The sequence below is a fragment of the Urocitellus parryii genome, chromosome 14, assembly GCF_045843805.1.
Source record: "Urocitellus parryii isolate mUroPar1 chromosome 14, mUroPar1.hap1, whole genome shotgun sequence".
NCBI lineage: Eukaryota > Metazoa > Chordata > Mammalia > Rodentia > Sciuridae > Urocitellus > Urocitellus parryii.
Window position 1 is genome coordinate 9515198 of NC_135544.1, and position 17149 is coordinate 9532346.

General features: G+C 37.8%; 3 protein-coding genes across 9 annotated transcripts in view; 1 reads left to right on the forward strand and 2 right to left on the reverse strand.

The window, feature by feature from the left end:
- The window catches only part of Ddhd2 (DDHD domain containing 2), a 77994-nt gene that overhangs the window by 23847 nt on the left and 36998 nt on the right, over positions 1-17149 (forward strand). For 4 of the 6 annotated variants that reach the window (XM_026404677.2, XM_026404679.2, XM_026404678.2 and 1 more), the window contains one exon: positions 78-2689. The gene's annotated coding sequence lies outside the window, so the exon portion shown is untranslated. Of the gene's footprint in view, positions 1-77; positions 2690-17149 lie in introns of those variants that run through there. The other 2 variants (XR_003302199.2, XR_003302200.2) reach the window with 1 other exon arrangement.
- On the reverse strand, positions 2859-8462 carry Plpp5 (phospholipid phosphatase 5). The gene is made up of 7 exons (XM_026404682.2): positions 8391-8462; positions 8116-8224; positions 7587-7677; positions 7126-7189; positions 6524-6648; positions 5628-5798; positions 2859-4291 (listed from the first exon to the last, which is right to left on the reverse strand). Exons 1-7 carry the CDS (start codon positions 8456-8458, stop codon positions 4128-4130), a joined length of 792 nt encoding a protein of 263 aa, XP_026260467.1. The 5' UTR covers positions 8459-8462; the 3' UTR covers positions 2859-4127.
- Positions 9094-17149, reverse strand: part of Nsd3 (nuclear receptor binding SET domain protein 3) — a 110790-nt gene continuing 102734 nt past the window's right edge. For both annotated transcript variants that reach the window (XM_026404675.2, XM_077792570.1), the window contains exons 22-24: positions 16655-16761; positions 15636-15837; positions 9094-15219 (exon numbers count right to left, since the gene is read on the reverse strand). In XM_026404675.2, coding sequence (XP_026260460.2) covers positions 14978-15219; positions 15636-15837; positions 16655-16761 — 551 coding nt within the window. In that variant the 3' untranslated portion in view covers positions 9094-14977. The remainder of the gene's footprint in view (positions 15220-15635; positions 15838-16654; positions 16762-17149) is intronic.

Sequence of the window (17149 nt, forward strand, 5' to 3'; positions counted from 1 at the left end):
ATTATACTTTGGCATCCTCTATGGTTGCCTTCCGGTTGTGACTGCATGATGACCTCTTCTCCCACTCTCTCCCCTAGACGGACATTGAGGGATCCTTCCCCAGAAAACCCACCTGTTTGTTGCTGCAATTTTCTTCTCAGCTGCATCATTTCCTGCATGTTGCCTGCCACTTACCATTGGGGTCTTTGGAAGATAATCTTCCTTTTTGGAAGTGAGTGGAAAAGCAAAGGGAAGACCCTGTTACTTTTTATGTGGGCTACATATAAATACTTGCCATTCTTTCTTTATGGCTGGAGGTTGTTTGCATCAATTACTTCTTTGATGATAGCTTATAGGTGCCACACTTGATTCCTTATTACGAGATGGTCTATGGTCTGTGTGGGGTTTGCTAGATATTTTTCTTGGGAATTATTGCTGTCTTTAGAAAATGTTCCAGTGTAGAAGCAGATTCTTGAGATATAGAGGGCATTTTGGAGATTCTACATCTCTTAGTGTTCTCGGCACCTGAGTCTAATTCTAATTCTAAGTGGATATGGTGATGGGTGATTTTTTTTTTTCACCATTTCCTTCCTGTGTGTACTCTATGAAGGAAGATTGGAATGTTGTTTAATAAGAGTATTGTTTACTCTCTTAACAACTGAAGAGATGAACTTATTGCTAGGAATCTATAATGCTGTCTTTTGTTTTTATAACCAGTTGAGCTCTATAAGTCTAAAGTGGACAACTGAGTTCACACTAGGTACATATTTATTTTTTTATTTTAATTTCTGTGATACTGGGGATTGAACCTGGGGCCTTGCACATACTAGACAAAAGATCTACCACTGAGATACATTTCCAGCCCTAGGTATATCTTTATAAAACAAAGATGTTATATATATTGTAGACCTGCTCTTTTGTACTATACTTTAAACTGAGGAAGTCTAGATGAGGTTTGATTTAGTTATTTGACAATGACAGCTTCTATTCTTATATACATATATTTTTTTCTATTCTTATATTGAGGGTAAAGTTATGAAAGCTGACAAACCTGAAATTACATAGCATTTTCAGGCTGCTCAGGTTATAAATAGTATCTTTAGTGGTGCCTTCGTGGTGAAACAGAATTTAAAGTCATCTGCCACTTCTACTTGGTTGAAAGTGATACTGTGATGTCCTTTTAAAAAACATTTTGTAAACATCATTGCGTTCTTAAGTATCCTAATCCAGAATACTTATTTAAAAGGCTGTTGGTTGGGGGTGGTGGCACACACCTATAATTTCAGTGACTCAGGAGGCTGAAGCAATTGCAAGTTTGAGGCCAGCCTTGGCAACTTTATTGAGGCCCTAAGCAATTTAGCAAGATCCTGACTTAAGATAAAAAAGTAAAAGGACTGGGGATGTAGCTCAGTGGTTAAGAGCCCCTGTTTTCTCTCCCTGGTACCAAAACATAAAAAATAAAATAAGACTCTTGGCACAGGCAGTGTTAGCTGAGCACATAGGTTTGAGGAGCAGCCACTGCAGTCACTATAAGTTGAGTCTGGAACATGCAAAGTGAGATTTATCTTAAAGAACACAGGTGTGACTATAGACTAATATTTTTGCAAGCGTCTACTCACTGCATTTTTTTAAGGTATTTTCTTCCCCATTAGTCAGCATTTGCCATTTTCATTTCTTTTTGATAGTCCTTTATGTTTCCTCTCAGGTTTTCACAGGCCCTTATTTATTGAGTGGCAGAGGAAGGCAAGCCATGTTTTGTTTTCTATAATTTATTTCTTGTAAATATATTATGACATCCAAAGCACTGGAATTAAATATTCCCTGATACTATCCCTAAGACAGTAGTGGTTTTTATCCTTTTCTGAACAGGAAAGGAAAAAGGTTAATACTGTCATTATGGAGGTATAGAGGCAAAGGTGGGGTAGAAGTCAAACCTGGTCAGCATCGTCGGCTTATGGACTATAATACTGAATAAGCTACAAAGAAGTTTCAGATACATGGACTACTTTTATTTTCTTTATCACATAAATTGAATAAGAGTTATTGAGTTTTAACTAGCATTCACTATATATTAAAAGGTAGGCTTTTATCAAGTTACTATCTGCAAATGTTTACTCCTCACATTAGCAGAATAGGTACTCTTTTTTTTAAAGAGTAAACCAAAGGACAACCAAGTGAGAGTCCCTGTAACCAAAGATGGACGGCACAACCCTGGTGAGCTAGATAAACCACTATACTAAGAAATGCTTTTTTTGGGGTGGCAAGCTGTAGGTAACTATAAAAGACCTTTATATCTCATCCATCCACCTATGGTATTATGGCTGTATTGATTGAAATACTTTAGTCTTACGTTATTTGCACTGCTTCATTTGTATCATGTGCAGTCTCTTGACCAAGCCTACTTTTAAACTCTAGTAAAACATCATTTTGTACATATTTCTAGCCGCAAAATTAGTATTGCTTCTCAGTTAAAGAGATTATTTGCATGGAAACAACAGCATTATTAGCTTTCTAATATTTTGCACTTTTGAAATGTTTGGTTTTTTATGTGATTAAAACTTTAAGTACTGAAATAAAACTATATTGACCAGTTGCCTACTTTTACATGGCTTCATCTACCACAGAGAAAATCAATACATTAACTATTCTCTCTTCCCATATGTATTACTAAAATAAGTTTAAAAAATAAACATTTGGGGCAAAGAACTGATATTTATTTAAGTTCTTTCTCCTTGACCAGTGTTTTCATTGTCATAGGCAGATATAGTTCAGAATTTAAAGGTGGCAATTATAAGGTAAATACAGAAATGATTTTTTTGATATGCATAAATGTCAGCTAGTACTACACATAATAGTTGATGAATCACTTATGTCAGATGGGGAATCCAATGTTTACATTACGTTCCAGTTCCTGGATGGTACCACACAAACAACAACAAAACACACATTCATCATTTTATTTGAATATCAGGTTTAATAAAGGAAGAAGTGCATTGAAAATGTGTTTATAAAAAGATATACATAAGTAAAAATCGTTTAAAATATAATTACAATAAAGAAAACAACAGCTAGCTGTAGGAACTAGATCATCATTTCTAATGATGTCCTGTAATTGTTTCTTGTATCTTCTTTTGAAGAAAAGATAGAAAATGATTCATTTGTCCTCCAAATAATTTCTGTAACTTATTTTCTATCTTAGTTGGCAGATATGAATTTGGGCAAGAAGCTCATTAGCACAGTTAAAGAGAAATGAGGTAGAAAAAAATCATCTGTTGTTAGTACTGAAACTACACTCCTGACCATTTTCTTCTTTTTTGCTCTGTTCTCTTAGTAATTCAACAGATTGTTTATGCCCACAGTGTTCAAAATGGACAGCAACACCAGATGCCTGGACTTGGATAGATGTACACAGGAGTGGTAAATTAGCTAAGATTGGACATTTTCCTATTTAAGGTTTAATGGAATTGTCACTAGAGAAAGTATATAGAATCAAGATAATTTGGTCATGCCTTTGATCTTAACATTTTGATTTATGAGAAACAAAAAAAAAATTTTTTTTTTTTGATACCAGGGAATGAACCCAGGGGCACTTAACCACTAAGCCACATCCCTAGCCCCTTTTAAATATTTTATTTAGAAACAGAGTCTTGCTGAGTTGCTTAGGGATTTGCTCAGTTGCTGAGGCTGGCTTTGGCTTTGATCAACCTGCTGCAGCCTCCTGAGCTGCTGGGATTATAGGCGTGTGTCACTGGGTCCAGCTCACAAATCTGATAATTAACTAGCTTCTAGGATAAGAGTAGGGCTGTGTAAGTCTTTGAGAAAAGACCCTTTAAAAAGTAGCATTTAAATTAAATATTAGAACACTAAATCTTAAGATTATCAACCTAATGGATCGTATGCATAAGCCATTGGAGAACTATTGAAAAATCCCTTTATTGAATGGGTGGCATATAGTGGTGGAAAAGAACTTTGATTCCTCATGGTAGATCATGTCAAGTAGGGCAAAAGTTCATAATCACATGGAGGCTGAATATAGTGTGGCTTATGCCATCACTTGCACCTTGGAAGAGATTAAAAAGGCCAGAATTCTTGTTTTGTGCTTGGTTCTAAGGTTGATTTGCCTATTCTCCATTGAATTTAGATTTGACTTAAATATCCAAACAGTAAGAATCACCAGGCTTCTTCTGAAGAGCAGAAAGTGCATGTCTGTCAGGAAATGGTTTATGGCATTCTTCGTCAGTCAGAGGAGGATAATACTGTCTGTAGCAGACATAGGCAAATGTCATTCCAATCATGGATCCAACTAGTACATCTGAAGAGTAAGGAAATATAAGGTATTTTTTAAAATATTTTTTAAAATTGTAGTTGGACACAATACCTTTATTTTATTATTTTTATGTGATGCTGAGGATCGAACACAGTACCTTGCATGTGCTAGGCGAGTACTCTACTTCTGAGCCATAACCCCAGCCCAAGGTATTTTCTTAGTCATATTAGAATTTTAAATCTCATTAGACACCAGACAGAATAGAAGACTTGGCCTTCCAGGTTATTCTTACTTGTAAGTCCCTGCCCCCCCCCCCCCCTTTTACCACTCTTACTTGTAAGTTCCCCCCCTCCATAGTTGTGGTTTCTTTAGGCTTTCTTAATTTTGTCATATAGTTATAGGATTAGCATAGTCAGATTGTTCTTTAAACACATCAGAACACACCATTACTTTACTTTGTGCAGAGGGGACTAAATTAAAATTTTTTTAATTCACAAGAGTGACAAAGATTTATGAATTGCTTGCTATTCGTTGACCTGTACCATTTCAGTAGTCCTAGAGAAAGGAATAAACTCTTTAGGAGTTGCCTCTTTTTGCTTATTATTTAAAATATGGCTCCCAAGGAGCGAGCAATACTATTGAATTTCTTTTGGAATTGTGGCTTTTCTTTAAAGATATGCTGTCATTTGGAATGTTACTAGCATTCATCCTAAATTTCTTTGAGAAATGATAAAATACCAAAGTTTTTGTTTCTGAACAAATTATATACAATAAGCTTGATTTTTAAAAGAAACAGATTGAGCTTCTAGGTTTGCTTCAAAAATTTGGCAAGGGCTGGGGTTTTAGTTTAGTGTAGAGTGCTTGCCTAGCATGTGTGAGACACTAGGCTCAATTCTCAGCACCATATATAAATAAATAAAATAAAGGTTCATTGACAACTAAAAATATATACATATATTTTTTTCTTTTGAGATGGGCCTTTGCTATATTATCTAATCTGGAAACTTCTGGGCTCAAATGATCCTTCTGCTTTAGCCTCCTGAGTAGCTGGGACTGCAGATGATGTATACCACCATGCCTAGCTTTAAAACTTTCTTATAGATGCAATTTAACTGGAACTTAACAGTGCTTCAAATAATAGAAACATTAGTACATTCTGTTTTGGTAATCTCTCTTTAAAAGGTTAACTTTTGACTTCCACATATCTTATAAATGTATACTCTTAATACAGAACCTAGACCACCCACACTTGTTCATGTTCAATCATGCAACATATTTAGTGAGAAGGCATTTAGTGAGAAAGCAAGTATCCTTAATGTCAGTTGTTAGGGATAAAAATGAATAAAACATGGAAGCTTCCATGGCATGAATACTTGCTTACCTTGCCAGTGATGTTTGTAGTCACAGGTGCGGGACAGTGCAATTACAGCTGCAAAAAGTAGAGGTGACAGAAAGGCACAGAACCTCCAAGATTTCCCACGGCCTTGTGGTGTGAAGCAGTGTAACTTCCCTGCCAGGTAGAAGGAAGCAAAGGCCAGACCAGCAAATGCAACTAGGACAGACAAAAACCTATAAGTATTTTTGTATGTTTTTTTGTGGTGCTAGAGATTGAACCTAGGGCTTCACACAAGCTAAGCAAGCATTCTACCACTGAGCTATACACCCCCAACACTCAATTCCAAATACACTAGGGAGTACAAATATATTTCATAACTTTTTGCATATTTCTGGTGTAGATCACTGATTGTGAGGAAAGAAAAGGGAAAATAAAGGACTTTATTTTGTTCCCAAGTTAATATTTTTTACCTGAGGATAGGTTAGAATAGTTCTATGATTTTAGGCAGGTTATTTAACCTCTTTATACTTTTGTTTCCTCATCTATAAATGGGAATCTTAAAAATAATAGTACCCACTTTAGTGGGATATTGTGAGCTATAAATGAGGTACAAATTTTAAATGCTGCAGAGCACATGACACATAGTAACTCTTTAGTAAAGATTAGTTATTTTGGGGGACAAGTACAAGATTACATGATGTAGGCAATTAATATAGTAATTATAAAATGTGCAAATCTCATGGATATAAACTACCTCTCTGTACTCTAATATTTACTGACATACAAGGTTCAGGCTTATAAAATCATAGGGTTATTAAAGAAGAAGGGAATTCTAATCTGTAGGTGTAAGAACAACTGTAGTTGAATGTTCTCATCTCTACAAGCTTTCTAGGTTAAACACATTAATAAGCATTCAAGTTGAATTCATATGAAATTCATACAGGAAGAATGTCCACTAGGGAAGCTTTTGCGACCCTCATTCACCACATCTTTATCCCCTGTACACATCAAGTCAGAATGGGCTAGTCCATCTGGGAAGCAGCGGTAAAAGAAATCTGGGCGTGGCCTGGAAGAAATAAGCATGATTTGAACATTTAAACATCTAGAAAGTATTTTTCAGTTGTATCAGACATCAATATTCCTTTTAATTGTTGGTATATAATGTCCCAGGCAGTATAACTAGAGTAGGATAATTACCACATAAGAAAAACCTAGTTCCATGGCTGAAATTTAAATGAGGGAAAAAAAAAGTGACTTTAGCATGCAATTACATTTTAGGGCAAACAAATCACACTTCAACTTTAGAGATGCACTAAGGCCAAGGACTGTGCTGATTGTTAGTGGGAAATGCTGTTAAGCCAAAAAAGAGTCCACTTGTCCTAATCAGCAGGACTGAGGTAGGACGAAGTGCTGAATGAGAAAGATTAGACTGATGATAAATGAGAAAAGGATGATAAAGATGTGTGATGGATTGCTATTCCTGGTCTTTCCTGATGGGGTGAGGACTGGGGCAGGCACTGGGGTGCTAAGTCTTATCACTTACCTTCCCACTATCAGTTTTACTGTATTGGTAAAGACACCAGTCAGAGCTAGAGCAAGGCTGGCAGCTAGAAATAAAAGAAATTGTTAGTGGTATCTACGTGGGAGGAATGGCGTATCTACTGCCTCATGAAGACAGCAGCAGCTCATGAACTTTTTGAGATAGTCCAACCAGACGTGAGCACAAAAATAACTATGGTGCTCAAGGACCATCCTTTGTAGTAAAGGGAAAACTTCTGTACCTAGCCAGAGACATTCCTGAGGTACAAATAAGCCAGTATATAAGGCATACCTGTAAGTTCTTTCTGTCTCATGGGGTTGCATGGCATACAGGTAGATATAATTGCTTTAGCAATGTGGAACTCTGGTTTCTGCACAGGGTTCTAGTGCCTGAACTCTACCACTAGGAAGCATCTCATTCCTAGCTCTAAGAAGACATCATCATCAGAAAGGGCTAGCTCTTACCCAGGCAGGCTTGTTTGCTGTCTGCTGTATCTGCCTTCTTGAAAAATTTGGCCAGGAAGATCACAGACAGTGGAGAGAGGAATGCAATGACCTGAATCAGAATATGTCAAAAGCAAAACAGCAAAACCCCACATTAGTTGTTAAAGTTGCTCCTACAGGTAGAGGGATGGACATTATAGCAGAACTTTCAGAGCAGAAATAATTCCTGTATGTAAGCAGAGGTCTTTTGGTGGGGGGGGGGGTAGCTGGGAGCTGGCAGTTCCACCAGTAAATAACATCCACTATTCTAAAGGACCAGTTACTGCGCCGCTGGGGAACAGGGGTTCACAGAGAATCCATTTGCATCCAAAACAGACTTACATCTTGCTCTCTAAATCTTGACCTTAAACATCAGGAAGGAAATTCTTGAGCACATCAACCAAGGGAACAATAAGTTCCCCACAAAGATAATCTGGGGGCCAGAATGACCACTTTTTGCATCCTAGCATCAAACAGTATTGTGATAGGCAAAGGATAGTTCCTCACTCACAAACATCGGCTTGGTAGGGAAATACTCCGCTTCCACATATGGATTCCGGTAAAGCCACATCTCCTCTGGCTGGATATGCCTCTGGAAGGGAGGGAGAAGTTCAGTCACCCTAAGGAGGAAACAAAAGCATAGAAGCTTCTTGGCATGCTGCTTTCTCCCGGAGGACCCAGCTGCCTGGCTGGCGGATGAGGCAGGCTGCCACCTCCAAGGCAGTAGTGTCTCCCACTGCCTGTTAACAGGTGCCACGCTCTGGGATCCGACCCGCAATTCCTTACAGGAAGGCTGTGAACAGCAAGACTCGCACACCCACTTCGGCCCCAAAGGCAGCGGCTGCCTTCCCCATCCGGCCAGCGCGCCCGGGCGTTCGCCGCGCTGACGTGGCGGCTGCTGCGTGGAGACGCTGCGCCAGGGAAGAGGCTGCCTGCAACCCGCCTGGCTTTAAGCGCCGGCTGGTGGGCGCTGCGGGAATGGCAGGAAGCCATGGCCGTCAGCCTCCTTTACCCAGCCAGATCTGCTATCAGACGGTGGCTTCTAGGAAGCAGGAGGGGCCCCTTTCAGGGCAGTCACCTAGCACAGCAACGAAAGCCAGCTCAGCAGGGAGCTGGTTCCACTAGTGCCCAGCCAAGCTGCAGGTCACCTTTGGGTCTCATACCAGTGGGATGAAGATTATCAGCATCTCCCTTGGGGACTTTCACCAATCAGGTGGTACGTAGATGGTCTTTTACCACACCAAAGCAAGAAGCAACGTTCTCTAAGGATATTTCCTCTATGAAAAACAAAACTCACCTTTTAAGATCCAGTTTCTTAGCAGTACTGCAGCATTTTGAATGAAGAAAAGCTGGATGAGGTTGGATGTTTTGTGTTTTTAAGCCGTCCCTCCCCTAACACACAAAGTCACACAATGCTGGCCTCCTGTCCAATGAGGTGTAGCAAAAAATTACAGGCAAAGAACAAGCCCACATATTTAATTTGGAACATACAGGACAATTTATTGAAGTCAATCTCAAGCAAAATCTGAAATCAGTGGAATGTCATTAAAAACCTTCCTAAATGAATCCTCACAGAAGCAGAAAACACATTTGAATTCCAAAGTATTTTGTAAAATAAAAAAGGCAACATTTCAGTAAATATAATGTACAAAAATTATATGTTCCTACCAGCATACACATGAGTAAGAAGCTTAAATATTACAGGCAATTCTAAGTACACTAGTCAACAATGAACTATATACAGGTTAACCAAGCTTTGCACATTTCACACTTTGCAATTAAACATAGGCCAATCAACAAAATCCTCAAAATATTATATCTTGAAGTCTATGTGGCAACATCAAGTCATTATACAGTAATGCCCTAGTGGAACACCCCCAGGGAAAGTTAACACTAATCCCTAGTGTCAAGAGCTTCCAGCAGAGTCTCAGAAACTCAGAAGAGATTGACTTTTAGTGAATATTGATATTTTGTTATTAAAGACAAGTCTCAAGTGATTAGGTAAAATAACATTTCACAGGATCTACAAATTTTATTACAGATAAACAAAGTACAGAAATAATCTACAAAGGTCATTATCATAAAGAACATGAAAAAACGAAAACGGAATCTGTAGATATCTGTTGTGCAATATCACTCAAATGGGTACAAATGAATTTCTCATATATCAATTCCAAATATGCACACATCCTTGTATATAAAAAATGATCTATTTAGCCAGTTGTAATCATTTAGCATCTTGGTTATTTAGTGGCAACGTGGTCCTTAACACAGGATATGTAGACAGAACAAATGGGATAATGTCAATGACAACAAAGTCAAAAATTTTATCCAGTACACTTCTAAACTGACAAGAATACCTTGTAAATACCTTATATAGGCAATCTGATGGGTACTTGAGAGCCATTTGCACACATCAAGAGTCTTTTGGCCAGTAGGGAAGGGGAGCAGTGGAAGCTAAGGGTGCTTTCTCATTCAGTGGCAGATGCAGTCATGTCATTTAGGAAAACTAAGTACTGAATAATGACTTTGGCAGCTATTCTGTTTTCCCTTTATGCTTACATGTTAATGACTTTTGGAGTCCATATAATTGCTATGGACTGACAAAAACCCCACAAAAAAACAGAAATGGTTTTTGAAATACAAGGGTTACACATAGCATTTTAGGAATGTAACATAAGTGCATCCCTCCTGCCCTTATAGGCATATAGTAAAAGAAAATAAGTGTCTGGGGATAGGGTTAACAAAAATAACATACATAGGAAATATTTGTAAAAAATGTGACTAGTATCTCATGCAGGAAGAAGTCTCTTCCTTAAAGGTGCACAATAAATCTGAGCTATTTCCTGTGGACACATTCCTATTTGCAGAATTTTGTCTTTAATCCAAGATAAAGAGGAAAGAGACTAGGCTATTTGTTTCCAAAACAGTATACAAAATGAAAAGTTTTCTACTCCATAAATTTAAAAAAAGAAAATTAAAATAAGGAGAATCTTAAGAGTTTCAAGTACTTAAAAAACCTGAATTCAATGAAGTAGAGGTCTCAATGTTAAAGTGACTACATCGTACCTGTGGTAAACATTATCATTCCCCTCCCTTACCCTAACATAACCTTTTTTTCCCCCAGTACCCCACCCCAGACAAAAGTTGGTAAGATTTCAGTATATACAAATTCCCAACTTTTCAATATTTGTTAATTCCTTGCAAAGCTGTCTACTTATATCTGTTGCTTAATCCATCTGAAAATGGAACAAAAAAACAAACTTTTTGTTTGTTTTCAAATAACTAGAGACCAAGTTTAGATGGCCCTAGGCTGAAGGAAACTGTTCCATTTGATCACTGCAGCAACTTGGACAAGTGGGAGGAAGGTGGCTAGTTATATCAGCCTTGTAAAAAGTAATTCAAGTTTACTCTGTACTGCCCAGCAATAAAGTAACTTTCCAATGCCATTGTACCTCATGTAAAAGTACATCACAAAGAAGCTTTCCAAGTTGTAAGGACTCCAATTTGTTTTCTTATCCTGTTTGGATGTGACTGTGGCAGGTAGCACCTTGACTTTATGGTGATTGCTAAAAGATGACCTTTGTATTTAAAAATAAAATGACAGACACGCAACAGGTCTTGACAGTCCAGAAATTACATTCTGAATAGATGGCATCTCTGATTCCAAACTGCAGGTCTGGTTTGACCCTGTTAGGAACATATCATGCAAGAAACTACTCAAAAGAAGAAACTGTTTCATGAATCGGGAAAGTTGCCCAACAGTCTGTCCCACCTAAGAGTACTTTACAAGATTAACTACTCAATATCTCAGTTCCACATTATTTACAGGCATGTTGCCAAATTCTAAGTGAAAGCAATCCCTCACCCACCTCCAATTATCTTTTTAGTTTTCAGATATGTTCCTGACTTGAACACACAGAAATCTCTAAGCTTCCATGATCCTAAAACTCAAGCCTATTTATTCTTTAGCTTAAACCAGATCATTTTTTGAGAATTAAAAAGCAGAAACTTATTAAAACAAAAATGAAAATAAACCCCACTTCACTCTAATCTCCAGTACTGATTTGACAATAAAGAAGTGAATCACTGGTTCCAGCTGCTTCAGCATGCCAGGAATGAAGGGCCATCTTCCCCCTCCTTCTCTGCCAGCCTCAGGCAGCTCTTCTGATTCCTCATAGTCATTGTGGTCCAGTCCCTGCCTCCACTGCAGTGCATGTGAAGGTTTCCCACAATTTCATCTTTAGCTCTTACTGATCTAATTCCTGAAGCTTTATGCTGATGATCAAAAGTGTTATGTTCACTTCTTCCTCCAAAGAATTAACATGAGGTTAAAAAAAAATCACTACTATTATCCCATAATGTAAGTTATTTCATTTTTGGACAAGAATAAAAACCATCCACTTATTCTCTGACCACATAAAGATTTAAAAGTTAATAGCTACTAACTTCAGACTAAGTAAGCCGTATGTCTTTTGGAATATTTCACTGGCATAGCCCAGGCAAGCACAGTACATGTATACTTATGCACACATAAAACACAATTTTCTTTCTGCTTCCATAGATGTGACTTTAAAATAGATAAATAGGTCAACATTAACACCATGGAGATGCAAAGAGAGGTCCTTGGCACTGGCATGACTAAAACCACTTTTTAGATCATAAAAGATGTTAGAGCTACAGTTAGCTATTTTGTTTTCTACCTTGATTTCTGAAATGATAGAACAATCCTATTAGTCATAAAAAAAGTTAAAGTCTCTGCAGAGCTCTATTATAGATATAAAAACAAAATGTGACACAATGAAGATGCTGCATAAAAATAGTTAAATCTAAGGTATTTGCAGTATTATAGGATGTACCCTGGCTTACCATATAAAAGTCATCAGATATTAAATAGCACTAAGTCCAAAACAAAACAAGAAGATACAATTTTATGTTGGATATTGTTTCAACAAGAGTTACATTTGGAATATTAAAAGAAATCCTTATGTAAGTTTAAAAAAACATACATTTATATCTATATAAAATAAATTTTAGTATGTTAAAACCTAAATTTTCTTATTTTTTTCAAAGAACTATCTAATTGCTCAAGAGCAAAGTTTAGTGTTCTCATGAGCTACATTTCATGTTACTTGTAGCAATTAGATTTGATAACACGTACCTCTTTCTTTTGGGATCATATCTAATCAACAGAATTATTGGATTCCCAATAAGTCACCTCAGAATGAATTGCTTCTATCAGGCAAATGGCAGTTTAGGAGCTTAAAAAGGATTTGTAGTGTTGTTGCTTTTTTTTTTGTGATTATTTTTTTTTTTTAAATGAGAGAATCCAGTATAATTGCACATTTATATACAGAGAGAGAGAGAGAGAGAGAGAGAGAGAGAGAGAGAGGGAGGGAGGGAGGCAGGCACAAAATAGCTTTTCTTTTCAGAAAAGAGCTCTAAATCGATAAGGAACACACTTAACACAACTGAAGGAATTCAGTAGAGCATCTACTTGCCCTATTTTCATAAGGTTAATTAGATACTTCTTGAAGGCAAAAAAATTCTACCGGGTACCAGCAACTGCAAACAGTCAAAATTCACGGAGAAAGTTAACAATCATTCAGGCTAACCATAGACTTCTATTTAGTACAGTGTTACAATAATGTCTAACAATAATTGTTTTATCCAAGGAATACTGGATACTGTGTGTGTGTGTGTGTGTGTGTGTGTGTGTGTGTGTGTGTGTGTATTCATTACTAAAAATTAAATGCAAGTGACTTTTGTGGGCAGACAACTTGGTATACTTTTATCAATAAGACTCAAGTATTAGAGTCAAACAATTTTGCTAACATTGGCTTTCTTGGGAACTTTCTCCAAGAATTTCCTAAGATGAAGTGTGTTTGTGTGGCTTTTACATACCCTGTAAAAATAGAAGTTTTTCCCCTTACTCAACGAGGGCAATCTTTTTTTGGTACCAGGAATTGAATCTGGGGGGGGGGGACTCAACCACTGAGTCATATCCCCAGCCCTTTTTATTTTTTATTTTGAGATAGGGTCTCACTAGGTTTCTTGCGAATTTGCTAAATTGGTGAGACTGGCTTTGAGCCTGCAATCCTCCTGCCTCAGTCTCCCAAGCTGCTGGGATTACAGGTGTGTGCCACCACGCCCATCCAAGCGCAATTAAGTATTGGATAATACTAATTAGAGATTGTTTACATATAACTTGGGGATGCCCTTACTGCCTATCCCCCAAATTAGGAACACAACCAAAAAGATCTATTCAAAATACAATTTAGACTCACTTATATGGCATTACCAGGAAACATGACTGAATGTTGCTGACAACGAAATATTTGATTAGGAGAGGAAAACAGAAAATATAAAATATCCATAATTCCAAGTCAAACATTAGACTGGACATTAGATGGGGCTCCTATGGTCCAGCTTTTGTTCTGTGCCTTTCATCTCCCTTTAGCTGCCTTTATCAGTGTGTCAAAATAATAGGAGTGGCCATTCCACCTATGCATTCATATCCACATATGCACTCCACCAAAATGTTGTCAATGGATAACATTTTAAAGTCAGTGAGCACACCCACTCCTTTTCTTCCTCCTAAATAAACAAATGAATGAACAATCAAACAAAATACACATTATATACCTTTCTAGGTAGAGTTATCATATCACAAAGCCCCTCTGGTTTAAGACCAAAGACAGAAAATTCACCAGGGCATTTGTTTTCAAGAGGCCAGATTTAATACTTCCAGACAGCCCTTCTCTAAGACTATGAAAAACATTCTGAAGGGAAAGAGAAGGTAGCCTACTTACTGCTCAGTAAAGAGGTATATAAAGGTGATCATTTCTGGAGGGCTTCCTCTGATTCCTACTTCACGCACGCACGCTCACGCACGCACGCACACACACATACACACACACACACACTATTTGAACTACACATCTTGAAGTTCCTAAAAATGAAAATAAATAAAGGAATGATGGCTATTTTTGCTCTATACAACCAAGAAACATATCTTAAACTTTAAACTGATCTTATTAACAAAATTTTCCTTTCTCTTTGTTCTTACTTTAATAAAAGCAAAGACATCTCTTTTCCTAGCTGCAAAGGCATTGAAGCACAATAAAAGGCAAGAAAAAAACAAGGGAATTTAACCCTCCAGAGAAGAATCCCCACACCAAGAAAAACAAAGCAAAACCCAGACACCACCAACTGCTTCTGCCTGTGTACTCTGGTTTTCCATTTTTGCTTTAATAAGGCAGTTCTGATGGCAAAGGCTGTATGCGCTGCAGCAGTCTCTTCTTTTTGAATGTATTATCTACTTGCTTTTTTCTTTGCATTTAAACAGAAAGGGGGGATCATCACCCATTTATTTATTCTTTTACTTCTTCTCCATGATCTTGTGATTCCCATTTACATTTGATCTTGCTCCAGTATTCTGGTGACACAGGAGATAAGGGGTCATGTTCAGAGCAGCAGAGTCGGCCTTCCAATGCAGAGGGAACCAGAGCTCCCTTTTCATGATCTTTACAAAATGAGTGTGGACAGAACTCACAGAAGGAAACGGCTGCACTGCTGCACTCATTGCACTGATGCCATGGGCACTCCCACTTTCCTAACACAGGGTGTGGGAGGAAGGAGGAGAGCACCCGGGTTAGTGCCTATCTTGATTACCCAGGAAAACCCAAGACCCCACCCTCCACTCTGAGTGGTGATTGAATTCGATTGAATACAACTCCAAATTCCAGCCAAACATACACCTAGTAGTGTTGTTTTGTATGGATGTGAGCTAGTGGCCCAAACCCAACGCCATAGGTCCAGTAACCCACCTATGGTAATACTCAAAAGAAACTGATCCTTGCTGCCACACAGGGTATCCCAGTTCACCTGCATAATTTTATTTGCTATTGTTGTTTGTTCTATTCAATGTCACTTACTTCATGGTTCTACTAAGGAGAGTAGAATGTACTCTGATAAACACACAGTTGCCAAAGACCCAAGCAGAGAAAGGGCCTTGCAGGTCTAGCTTACCATATGGTGGCTGAGTCAGGTTAAGGCATAGGAGGTGGTATGCTTTGGGACAGTCTTTTTTGTCACACATGACCAACTCTCCACCATCTCCACACTGAAAACAATAATCTTCTTGCATCTGCTTTGGTTCTGTTCTGATTTTTCGTCTCTTCTGCTTTAACTTGGCACTTTTCGCCTTCTCTTCAATTGTTGCTGCACATGCCTAGTAGGAAAGAAGGACCACAGTTTCAGTGATCACAGATAGTGTAGGAAGCATTATATAGAAAGGAAAACCCTTTATTAATTTAAATTCATCTTCTGTACAATTCCTAAAAACACCAGGAGGACTTTTCCTATAAAAATATTACAATAAAAATAAGGCTTTGTTTTCTTTGACTTTTGAAAAGGCTGTTTTGTTTAATTGTAAAGGTGGTGATAAATCCAAACAACTTTTATTAACTAATACTTAGACAACTTGTGAATTCTTTCTCTTTTCTTGTGTGTGTGTGTGTGTGTGTGTGTGTGTGTGTGTTACTGGGGATTGAACCCAGGGGCACTCTAACACTGAACTATAGCTCTGTTCCTTTTTTAAATTTTATTTTGTGACAGGGTCTTATGAAGTTGCTCAGACTGGCCTTGAACTTGAGATCCTCCTGCCTCAGCTTCCTGAGTAGCAGGGATTACAGGAGTGCACCATAATAGCAGGCTATGTGAATTTCCCCATTAAGTTCTATAGTTCACATACTACAACATTCACTATTCAGCAGTCTTAGTATATAGTTAAATTAATAAAAAAGTTTCAAGAGGACTGCCAATTTCAAACAATCAGAAATACGAATACAATTCAGAACTAAAAGATCTTACTAAAATAGGATTCACTAGAAAATCAAAGTGTCTAAACTATTGGTAAACATTCCTGATGACCCACAAAGTAGAACAGGTGTCCATTTGACAGCTTTTTCCTGAAATGGTTATAAGCAAACTTCTGCAGCCCCACTTCTATTTTCTTTTGGCTAGGGGTGCTCCCCTGCACAACTGACCTTTGGTCGCACTCCTAGAAAGCCACTGCAGTTATCTGCCCCACAGTGGCACTCCGTTCTGCCATTGCCCAGACAATCCAAGTTATAATTAAACGTTAACTCCATCCCTAAAATATAAGAAAAATAATTATGCATACTCAAATCATGAGGAAGAGAAAAGCTGTCAGATATACTTTCATACTGGAAGATGCATAATTCTGACATGAAGACTTTTTTCCCTTCCCATAATCCACCCTCACTGAAAACAGTGATGGATGAAAAGAAAAAAAAGGGGGGGGGGACAGTAAAACATCTCCATCAACAATTATGACAACACTAAATATCCTAAAAAGAAGTTATATTCTTTTTTATAAAAGTGGTTGGAATGATGTAATAGGGACTAGGAATCTGCAACCTGTGATCAAGAAAAGAGCATCTAATTTAGCCTTCTTTTCTAAAAGCTAGTCACTCCCGTTTCTAAATGAACAAAGTGATCTTGGAATTGTGATGATGCTA